At 44.5% G+C, this 11807-nt stretch overlaps 1 protein-coding gene across 8 annotated transcripts in view; it reads left to right on the top strand.

Moving 5' to 3' along the window:
- Positions 1–11807, top strand: part of DENND1A (DENN domain containing 1A) — a 490983-nt gene that overhangs the window by 332658 nt on the left and 146518 nt on the right. For all 8 annotated transcript variants that reach the window (XM_036022196.1, XM_028530073.2, XM_036022199.1 and 5 more), the window contains one exon: positions 11435–11560. In XM_036022196.1, the coding sequence (XP_035878089.1) occupies positions 11435–11560 (126 nt within the window). The remainder of the gene's footprint in view (positions 1–11434; positions 11561–11807) is intronic.

Genomic DNA, 11807 nt, shown 5'->3' with positions numbered 1-11807 from the left:
CTGTTGTGCGTCGGACCTCTCTCCATGACAGTGTCCACTGCATGCCTTACTAATTTCGGGCAGGAGGGGAAGGAGCATCATGGTCCAGTGGGCCTTGCCTTGAGTGTGTGCGTATGATTTGTCAACAATCGAGTAGTTTATGGGAGTTTATGGGACTTCATTAAAGACGTTGGAGCAGGAGCACTGTGGGACATCAGAAGAGACCTCAGCAATAAACCGCAGCTCCAAGCTTTGGAATGCAGTAAATGTTTAAGAGACTTCCTTCCTTTCATTACTGAATTTTACTTTACTTTTATACCAGTAAAGAGTTGTGTTTTAATGGTTGAAATTTCTTGATTCCGTTTTCCCAGGTCTGTTTAAAAGCTACATTTTATCTTTGAGGATGTTTGGCTCATGGTAGAGGAAGTGCTGCCAGCAAATTCAATTAACTGGCAGAGCTCACAGATATTGTACATGGATTTCTTTTTTTCTTCTTTTTCACAACTGCTACATAAACACAGCTGGGTTTAATATTTGTTGTAACAAAGATTTAACTTGAATCATTTTATTCTGGGTAATTAATGCTTGGAATCTCGGCTACTTTTTCGTGCGTTTGTAATCCTCTGCATTTCTTTACTCTGGCTATCTAGATAATGAAGTGTGCTCCTCTAGGTCTTTGCCCTGCCTTAAAACTGCTTAATATTTGGCCGTTCCCACTAGAGAGCAGATGCTTTTCTTTGAAGAATTGAATTTCTGTCAGCTCTTTTATGCATCATGTGTTTGGAACTGTAAGTGGATCAAGTTGTTCATCACAGCAGGGACACTGTGAAACACATCTATTATACACACTTCCCACCCCCTTCCTGTATTTTTTCTCCCCCGAGGAGGTGGAGATGCCCAGATCCCCTTGGGAGATATCTCACTCCGGGATGTATCCATGTGATCCTCCATGGATCCGTCCTGGCTGCCTCCCTCCGCATGGAAATCCATATCCATTCAGCCCCGACTGGTGCTGAGACAAATCCTGCTTTTATCTATGTAAACACGAGGCACTTCATTAACTCCCAAATACACACCCGAGTTTGGGTCACTAAATAAACCCACTAGGCTTAGCATAATGAGTGACATTTCAGTAATTGATGCCCTAGAAAATGTTAATTGTGAGCCCATTATTCTTTTTTATGCTAAAACAGTAGCTTGAGTGGTTTTGGCTTTGGAGTTGAGCTAGTGTAGAATAGGCACCATCTATGAGGCTCCTACTGTGTGCCAGCCACTGTGTTTGATGCGTGGAAAATCTCTGACATTTAATCTACAAACATTCCTGCAAAAAGTGGGGGGAGGTGTTTACCCCTTTTTTGTAGATGAAGAGGTTAAATAACTGACCTAAAGGCATCCAGCTAATAGCAGCTCAGTCAGGATTTGAACTCAGGTCTGTCTGAACCCAGAGTAAATCAACATACAGTTTGTTGGGTATTATACCCTCATCCTCAGGGGTTGCAACACATGTATTCATTAGTTAATCAGTCAATGCACTGATGTATTACATGTGTTTATTACATGCTGCCATTGCTCCATTTGAGTTCCCCCATTCCATGGCAAGTGGAAGGCCAGCTGGCTCTTACGAACAACTTGTATCCATGTAAATCTGAACTGGTAGTGATTTGGAGTCCCTTCTCAGTTTTGCTTTTTCCATCGGATCTCATTGCGGATACAATCCACCTTCCCCAAGCAACCCACCATTTCTTTGTGGTTTTCATTTTGCGTATTTCGATCCTTAGATTCAGCTTTGAACTGACAGCTATAAAATCCAAATCTAAGTAGTTCATTTTGTCAACACAGCTTTGAAAGCAAGTCTTGATGTTCCTGCTGTGATATTCTCATCTTTTGGGCCTCAGATAGTGGTGTTCAGGGAAAAAGTGCATTTTGTGCATTTTCAATAGATAACATTCAATTTGAAAGAGTCATTATGGAACATTCACATGTCTGACTAAAATACCACTGATCTGTGGAATTAATTACAGTTAAATGGAAAGGTGGCTTTTGCCCACAAAGAAAGTCATTAGTCTCTCGATAAACATTTTTAGTTATGATTACCTTGTGTGTTCTTCCAAATATTTTTCATTAGAACCAGGCATGGTATCCTGGTTCCTGAGAAGTAAAGCAACCCCTTCATTTTTGATTTGCAGTCCATTTTGTTGTTGAAAGATTTGGGCGTTTATTTTTTAATTGGTAGAGGATATGTCGTAAAAAAAATACATGCATAACTTTCCTTTTGCAAGTGCATGTCTGTTTTTTCCAAAGGTAACTTACATTTTTATTTTGTGCATTGTGTTTGCAAGAGAATGGTTCTTGGTTTATTCATGTTGACAACTGAAAAGCCTTAGACCTAATTAAAAGAATTTCCACGAGCACCTTTACTGAACCATTTCATTACGCGGCACTGCACAGATTGCATTGTGAAACATGGTGATAGTTTAAATCTGACCTTTAAACTTAAACTGCCAGAAGTATGGGGGGGAAAGCCCTTCTTTGAAAATACTCCCTGGATACATACATATATAGGCATACATGCATGCACATATTTGGTTAGAAATACTCTTCTTATTGAATGACCACCTAATAATTTAAATACACATTTACTTTGAGCTCAGATCTTGTAGCTCCCTTTAGCTTGGGCAGATTTTTCAACTGCATTAAGAAAGTAAGTGTGTGTGTGTGTGTGTTGAAGCTAAATTGTTTTATAGGAAAAACAAAGACAATTTTACTTCATCTGGGGGAAAAAAGGGTTTGGAGGAAGATGAGTTTTACAAATGAAAAAAGGAAACGCCTTCGTTGCTGTGTGCTTCAGTTTAAAACGCAGAGGTGTGGGTTACACACATTGACAGGGGGCGGAGGGCTGGAATGCCCTGGTGTGTGTAAGACTCCTCTGGAGTTGTATTTGGCAGATAGTAGAAACGGGCCCTTTTGGGTTTATTTTAAAATTGTACTGATTTACTCCAAGAATAGCATCCTAAGGACTTGATTGTTTGTTCATTGGATGCTCAACAAAGACATTATGGCATATAGTGAAGTAGCCTTCACGTAATGAAAATGAATTCTTTTGTCTGGCCAAAAGAAAGCTGCTTAGAATTGTAACACTTGCCTCTAACTTTTTGACTTAATGCTTAGCCCACGAAGTGTCAGGAGAGACAGAGGGAGCAGAGACCTACACCCGCAGGGCCATAGCCAGCTCCAGTTGGAGCACTGTGTTACTAGCTCAGTCCCTGCCCATCCTCCAGTCCCCCGAGGAGAAGCAGTATCTTTGAAGGGGAAACTGGATGCAGAAGAAGCCATTAAAACCAACTGAGGTGAACACATAACCACATTCTCAAGAAACAAAAGAGCAATGAATGAGAGAAAGCAATAATGGAAATACATTAAGTTGGGGGGGTGGGGATAGACCAGTATCATGGACAAACCTAATTTCCTGGACTAAGAAATTCTGGCGCAGTAAGAAATCATGGAATAGCACAGACTTTGGAGTAAGACAGACTTGGTCTTGACTTTGGCCTCTGCCCCTTGCTGCACTAGCTAGTGACATGGGGCTGAGGCTCACTTTCCACATCTATGTAGTGGGGATGACTGTGCCTGCCTAGCCCAGTTGTCTGAAATTGTAATACAATGCTGAGTATGAAAACACTTGCCATAGCATTTGGTACCTGGTGGGATGCTTCATAAATGCTAGCTTCTGTCCCTTTCTCCTGGTAAATTTCTGGTTTTCCCAGAAACTATTACTGGGAAACAGAATGGGATAGGATTGCCTTTACACATCAAGATTTTTTTGCTTCAAATTTGAGGCAAGAACTAACTGCGGCACAGGTAGGTAAGATGCCACGGTGCCTGAGTGAAGGTAGCAGTGGGAGCCGATGTAGATGTGCCCTGACAACAGGAAAACAAGGCAGGAAGTAGCCCCTTCTCCACTCTCCAGACCCAGACATCCTCCAGGAGGTCGCATTAACAACGCCCTGGTGCCTGCTTCATTCAGAAGAGGAAGAAAATCAATCTTCCTTAGTCTGTAAGGGCTGTTTTTTAAAGAGGGAAAGAAAGTGTGATTCTATTGCCTCCTCCCAGCTGCTGCTGGGTGTCTGAATTGTCCAAAAAATTTTTTTAACTCCAGTTCTGACACTGGGCAATTAATGCAGCTCCCAGGGGAGAGAAGTGGGGCCCCTGCACTCACTGGCTTGAGTCGGACATTGAGAATAACTGACTCTCCACTTGAGGTGTGCTGTTTGGTCCAATAGAAGAGACAAATATGCAAGGGAGGGCCCAAAAGAACAGAATTTATTTATTAAAAAACTGAGTATCTCTTCTTACATGTTTAACCTCCAGAAACCTTTAAAGTACTCCATTTGCTTCTGCCATTTTTGTTTCGCCACTTCCACATTGGCAAAACATTTCCCGTTGAGGATTTTTTTCATCCAAGAAAACAAAAGAAAGTCACTCGGGGTGAGATCAGGTGAAGAGGGAGGGTAGGCACCCGGATCATGCTGTTTTTTGGCCTAAAAATGCTGAACGCTCAGAACAGTGTGGGCAGGTGTGCTTGTAAATCACTCATTAGCAAATGGACAAACACATTGAAAGTCTTCAAAAAAATTCATTGAAGCCAAACGCAGCCTCTTACAACAACGCCAGCTAGTACACTGATACAGACGGGTTCCTAGAACACTCACCTAGTCGGGGAAGCCTGTACTACAAGGGGCCCGCCCTCCAGAAGACAGTTCCAGATTTTTGGAGTGCCCCTCATATATTAGGTTGTTAGAAAATACATCGTTACATGTTGCTGTGTGTCCCTGAAAGAGAGACACAATGAGAGCATAACATGGGACACCTTGGTCTAGTCCGAGGGGGTCAGGCCGAAGAAGTGATGGTATTTGAGCTGAGACCTGAAGGATGTGTAGTACTTGATCTAGGACACTGCATTGTTCCACATGGAAGCCACTATCCACGTGTGACTATTGAAATTGATTAAAATGAAATAAAATAAACATTTCAGTTCCTCAGTCACACTAACCACATTTCAAGTGCTCATGTGCAGCTGCCACATAGGACAATACATGTGACAGATCATTTGCAGACAGTCTTGGACAGTGCTGAGTTCTAGGGGGTGAGGTGGTGAGAGCCTGCAAGCAGAGGAGCCAGCCTATCCAAAGGCCTCGGGGTGTGAGGGAGGCCAGTGCAACTGGAGCCCAGAGGGCATGGCTAAAGCCATGGTGAGGGGTACAGGAGCCTCCATCTAAAAGAGGCTGTGGCCAAATCATGCAGAGCCTTGTGGGCCAGGCTGGGACTTTGGTCTTTATCTTCAGAGCAATAGGGGAGCTGCTAAATGTTGTTAGGGTGGCAACACTGACGGGAAAAGATGGGTAGGAGAACCCTAGAGGTGGATAGGTGAACAATATACCATCCTCATTCACCCCTCTCCCCTTCACCGCAAGTTACAACCAAGTGATAAATAATTCTGCATTTGTTATGTGCCAATATGAACTGCAAGAGTTATTTTAATTCTAGTGGGGAACAAGCTATGTAAACTTCTGGTTATATAAAAGGCTAAATAATGGGATGGTGATATAAACAACATGAGAGCCCCTTTTGAAGTAGTCATAAGCTAACTTGGGGCTGGTCGCGGGAGCTTGACTGCAGGCAGTCAGGAGCTGGGCCCTGGTCCTGTGCAGCTCTGCCCCCAGCGCGTCTTTAGCGCGGGGCCTGTAGACGTACACCAAAGGCACAGGCTAATGTGCCCTGAGAAAGAGCTCTTTGTTGTGACAGAGAGCATCACAGAAAGTCAGAGCCTTTTTTTAATAGAAAGGTTTTTGATAGAGAATGGGATAAAGAATATCCCAGGCTTAGGAATAGTTTTGCAGTCTCTGAAATGGAAGAGAAGACAACATCGGAGATGGAGTTTGAGCCAAGCCCATGGAAGGCCTTGGACATTGTGCCAAGGAGTGTGGACTTGATGTTAGCAGTGTGGAACTGCTGCAGATTTTAGAGGAAGGGAGTGATACGATTCAACCTGTTGTTTTAGGAAGATAGTTCAATGCAAGTGATGGATGAGACCGGGAAGAAGGGCCACCAGTTGAAAGACTGTTGCAGTAGTGCAGGTAAAAGATGGAACCTGAACTAACGATAAAAAGTTAGGCAGTCTGCTATACCAGTTTTCCATTTTACATCCATTATATTTCAGTCCTCACAGTGCATGTTTGTTGCAGATGCCTCATTTTACAACAGAGCAAATTGAAGCTTAGAAAGGCTAAGAAAGAACAAAAGCCAGGTTTCTACTGTTAGACTTAGGCTTATGTGATTCAAGCTCTGTGCTCTCCTGCATGTAGAATGCAGGGAAATAGAGTAACGGGTGAAGCGAGAGACCTGAGAGGTGGAGCCTACAGTGACCAGGTGACACAGGAGCCAGGTACAGGGTGGAGTGGGAGTGGGGAACACTGCATTTACGACCAGACACATTGCATATGCCGTGCTATGTAAGACTGGCCTGGCTGTCCACTTTAACTCACTCAGCACCCACGGCTTCATTTTCCTTGCAATTTTGGTTGCATCCTAATGATGGCCTCCTGCAGGAGGGGAAAGAATGAGTGTCAATTTCTCCCCCAGCCCTTCCCAACTGAGACCACTTTCTTCTAATGATCGAATGTGATCCTAGACTTGCCTCCAAACAGAGAGGCTCAGCCACTGGAAATTCCTTGCAAGATGTCAAAACACTTGCTCATCTGTTCTTCATTCAGCAGAAACTGCTGGGTGACTACACTGGGTCAAGCACTATTGGACCTTCTGGGAACTCAGAGTCTGGCAGGAAAGATGGTAGATACTGCAGCTCACCAGAGAGCCACCTATGCAGTCCCACGGGGGCCAGGCAGGGTGTTATTAACCCTGTCTTAGGGGTTAGGGAAGGCTTCACAGATGAGGGGACATCTGGCTTCCCTCTTCCCCTTAACCCAAGGCAGTGTTTAATTTGACTATTAAAGGAAAATACCTCATTTAAATTCTTTATTATAAAAGTAACATATGCTTTTTTATAAAGGATAATCAAAACAATCAAAAGTCCATAAAATAGAAAGCATCTCCACATGGTTAAGGCTTTTAATACCTGGCATTTTAGATTTATACTACATCTATGTGCATATATAATTTTTTAAATGCTTTATGCTGTACATATTGCTCTGCAGGTTGCATGTTTTCCCCCCATTTGGCAATATTTTGTGGACATCATGTCAGTTTACACAGTACTGCCACATTCTTTTTAGCTATGCAGTAGTTCATTGTGAGGATGTGATATAATATACTTAATCGGACCCATTGACAGATGCATGGATGATCTTTCAAAGGGAGAAGAGATACTCGCAAGCAGAAGAGAAAGGGACAAGGGACAGTTCCATCTAAGTTGTTGGCACATGTATGGGCTGAAGAGTTGTTTGTGCCTCTAAATGGAAATTCGGTACCAGTCTAGTAAAACTCTAAGTGGGGCTGCGGAAAGCGAGGCCAACTGAGGAAAGCCTTGCAGACTGCTCTGAGGAATTGGGTCGCTTTTCCGAAGAAGCTGGTGGCCCAGGCTGAGGGCACTGAAGGATTTTGAGGAAGGGATTGAAATGATCAGATTCACATTTTCCTGAGATGACTAGGACAGCTCCGGGATGGCATTGAGGGGAAACTGGAGACAGAGAACCCATCTAGGAAACCACCCCCCAGCCTGGTCCTGAGAGGGTGGATGGAGGTGAACAGCAGAGGTCCAAGGTCATGTGCTCTGCGGGGACAGGGTGGGTTCAGGACATACTTAGGGTGGTGTTGATAAAACGTGAAAATGGTTGTGGGAAGGGAAAGAGAGGTATGGCATCCAGCATCCGAATCTGGCCTCCGAGAGTGGTTGGGTGATGCCGCAGTAACCCAATGGGAGAGGCTAATGAATTCAGTTCCGTACTCCGTTCCCATTGTTTTCCTCCTGCCTCTGAGGAGACCTGATTGAAGGAGGAAGCCATCCTCATCAGCATTTCCGTCACTCCCAACTTAAGCCTGATGAACCCTGGTGTTAATTATCTGATCAGGACCCTCAGGAGTACTCAGAGCAAGTTCAGCTTTAGATGTATGACTTTGGGTTATTTAAGCCTTAGATTTTCTTCCCTTGGTTTTATTTAAAGGACAAAACGCTACCACCAGTTATCAGATGCGCATCTACTTGAAGTTTCCAAGTTTGAAGTGCTGACAAAAGCTTCTCCGCCATGCCGAGTGAGGGGAGAGCTTCAGAAGTCTTGGCCTAAGTAGTCACGGGGGCACCAAAAGCTCAGGACCCCTTGGCTGGTTTCAGACCGGCTGGGCGGGTGGGAAGGCACGCTCATATTTGCTCAGTTACCATCAGCAACTACCCCTTTGTGTAAAATGGTAATGAGGCCATTAGGAGAGGCTCACCTGAAGTGCAGCTTGTGAATCCAAGGTAATTAAACACCTCCCGAATGAACAGGAAAGGCCAGGGAAGGTTAAGTGAGGAATAATCTGAGGCGCAGGTGGCCCAAGGCCTTTGAAGAGCCAGAAGAAGAGCGACAGTGGCTTGCACAATTTCAAAGGATGGAAATGTCACCCAAGTCCCCGGGAGGGGCAGGGTTTTTATTATTTGGATGGTGGGGAGTGGGCCATGTTTTTAACACCTTAATAAAGCATGTGTCTTTTTGCATCTCTATTTCAAGTTGAAAGTCCATAGCAGAGCCTGCCCGGGTGCCACGGCCTGCGCTGCCCCTCATGGGTGCCCACCGCTGTGGTGCAGGAGCTCCTGTGTCCCAGAGTAAGGGAGGTCACAATAAACCAGGCATTTACACTCCGACATTGAGACAGAATCCAAACTGCTTCCGGAGGAAAAGTGTATTTCTTAGCCTGCCTCCAACCAGAGACAGGACAGCCACCCTCTCCATGGGTATCTTGTCACTTCTGACTTACCAGAGGAGGATATCAGTCCTGTCTGCACGCGGCTGACTGTCAGCATGTGGCACACCTGCTCAGCAGCAACTCAGGATTTTCCCCCTGTACTCAGTAGACACTAATGGAGGGCCTACTGTGTGCTAAGTACTGGTCCATGTGTCCTTCCGCTTACACATGAATATTTATAGCGGCATTACTTATAATAGCCAAAAGGTAAAACAACCCAGATGCCCATCAACTGATGAGTAAATAAATAAATAAATAAATAAACAAACACACTATATTTTTAGAGTGGAATGTTTCAGCTATGAAGTATTATTCAGCTAAAAGAATGAAGTATTGATAAGTGCTACAACGTGGATGAACCCGGTTCATAATAAGCATTATGCTTAGTGAAAGAAGCCAGTCACAAAAGATTACCTACATCTTATGGGACTCCAGAGTAAGCAAATCCATAGAGACAGGAAGTGGATCAGTGGCTACCTAGGAGTGAATTGAGGGAGGAGGGGAGGAGAAGGATTGGTGGGGAATAAGATGTGACTACCAGTAAGATGAGGGGAGATCCTAGTTCCAGGATGATGAACACATCCTGGAACTAGATAACAGTAATAGTTGTACAACCTTGTCACTGAAAACCACTGGACTGTACACTTTAGATGAATGAATTTTATGGTATGTAAGATATGTCTACTTTAATAAGCTATTAAAATCCCTTATCAGAAGCTTAGTAGTAAGAAGTAGTGTTCATGGAGCATTTCTAAAGGTATGTGCAGTCCATCCCAGATCAGTGATTCTTAACATGTTTTTTTTTTTGTTTGGCTCCCAGGCACCTTTAGGATTCCGAGGAAAGCTATGGAACCTGTGCCCCCGAAAATGATCATCCGTCATTCATATTAAAAATTGGTAGATGAGTCGTGGACCACCTGAATCTAATTTTCTATTTTATTCTTAAATTTTATCCTAAATTTTATCCTTAAATAATGTCAAGCCATTAGATAGTCCTTTATCCAAGCCCCTGATTCCTGAATTATGTCACCTGTGGGCTTAAAAACAGCCATTGGCCTTACATTTTTAGAAGAAAAAGTTCCGTGGTGTACTCACAAGCTCCTCCGACCCCCGCAGTCACCTCATTTTAAGCCGTGCCCCCTCTCTGTCTCCACTGAAGCCGTAGCCCTTTCTGTTTGCAGAACTCTGCTCACCACAGGTCTTCGAGAATGCTATTCCCCGTGCTCGGTGCCCTGCTCCTCCCTCTTGGCCGAGGCGGCTCCTTCCACTCATCCTCTGGGTCTCACTGCAAGCCTGTCGCCCCCCAGGAAGCCTCCCTTGAGCTCCTTGGTGAGCTCGGTCAGGGTTCGTCACAGTCCTGGCGTTTCCCTCACGAGAGTGAAGCTCAGTGAGGGCAGAGCTTATGTCTGGTTTGTTCACTGTTGCATCCTCAACACCTAACACAGAAAATCATATTTGTTGAGTAAATGGATGACTTGAGGCCACCCCACGACACAGAGCCAGCAGCACCTTTTACACGGAACAGCGTATGCATGGTGTTCCCAGACGTCGCGTGGTGTGGCGTCCTGAGATGAGTGAAGGCCCTATTAGAAACAAAGCCGAGTGGGGGGCAAGAGCCATCGTGTTGTAGTCATTCCTACGCTGCGGACTCGCAGAAGGAATCTCATGTAGCTCTCACTTTGAGGAAAATCTGTGTTCAGTTGGGTAACTGGTTTGCTTGTAATACGTGGACACAAGGATTGCCCAACTTCTTGTGTATGCCTTTTTGCCTTGACCACTAGGAGACTGTTAAGTCAAAATTTCATTTCTAGCCACTCTGTAGGACGTCTGGCTTATCTTTATATACTAAATCTATTCCTGGCTACTTTTCCGATTGCCACGGCTTTCTTAATCTATTTTCTTTGAACCCGTGAGTGCTTCTCTATAAGCCGCTACTGTATCTTTAGAGTAAAATGTGTGAGCTATGTAATAACACTTACTAACTTATTGTATTATAATATATTAAGTGTTGTAAATAAGTCACTTATTTCTAATATTTGTAAGTAATTTGAAGAGGAAATGGAATGGGAGCTAAAATCTGTGTGTAGTTTTGGGAACGATGACAAGGCTTCCATTCACATTCCAACTTGGCCGCCTCTGAGGCTTGTTTCTAGGCACGTGACCTACCCTCTCTGAGACTGTTTCACCCTTGGAAGATGGGAACACCAATTTCTTCCTTGCAGGATGGTTGAAAGATAAATTAGAAATTTTATGTGAAGCTTACTTGGCACATTGTAACTGCTTAGAAAGTGGTTTTGTTTGTGTTTTTATTAGATGTGCTCTAATAGAAGCAACATTCATTTAAATGTCAAAAATCTGCCCTAATGCTGAATGCATTTTTGCTCTCCCAGCAGCCGAGGTATCAAATGAGTCCCCTGGCCAGGGATCTTCTGGAGCTCTTAGCCAGCCATCCTCCCTCCACCCTGCCCTCAACCTGTGTCTCCTTTCTCTCGGTCACCAGATCTCTTCGCTGAAGAGCCGGCTGAAGAAGGTCTCCACCACCACTGGCGATGGCGTGGCCAGAGCCTTCCTCAAGGCCCAGGCTGCTTTCTTTGGCAGCTACCGAAACGCTCTGAAGATTGAGCCAGTGAGTAACTTCCCGGCTTGTTACTAACCTGTGTTTGGTCAGGGCTAAGAAACGTACCCCAGGGACTGCAAGAAAACTTACCTACCTGTTGAAGTCACCTAGAAGAGATTGTGTGGTGTATTCGGTGGCACCTGGGGGAGTGTCCTCCCCAGGCCGGCCGCGTGTGAAGCACTAACTGCTCCGGCGAATGTTAAAGCCGCTCCCCTCCCCGGATAGTTGCATAGCCTGCGTGTTAATACAGTGCCCG

The sequence above is a fragment of the Phyllostomus discolor genome, chromosome 3, assembly GCF_004126475.2.
Source record: "Phyllostomus discolor isolate MPI-MPIP mPhyDis1 chromosome 3, mPhyDis1.pri.v3, whole genome shotgun sequence".
Classification (NCBI taxonomy): Eukaryota; Metazoa; Chordata; class Mammalia; order Chiroptera; family Phyllostomidae; genus Phyllostomus; species Phyllostomus discolor.
This window is presented reverse-complemented; position numbering and strand designations above follow the sequence as displayed.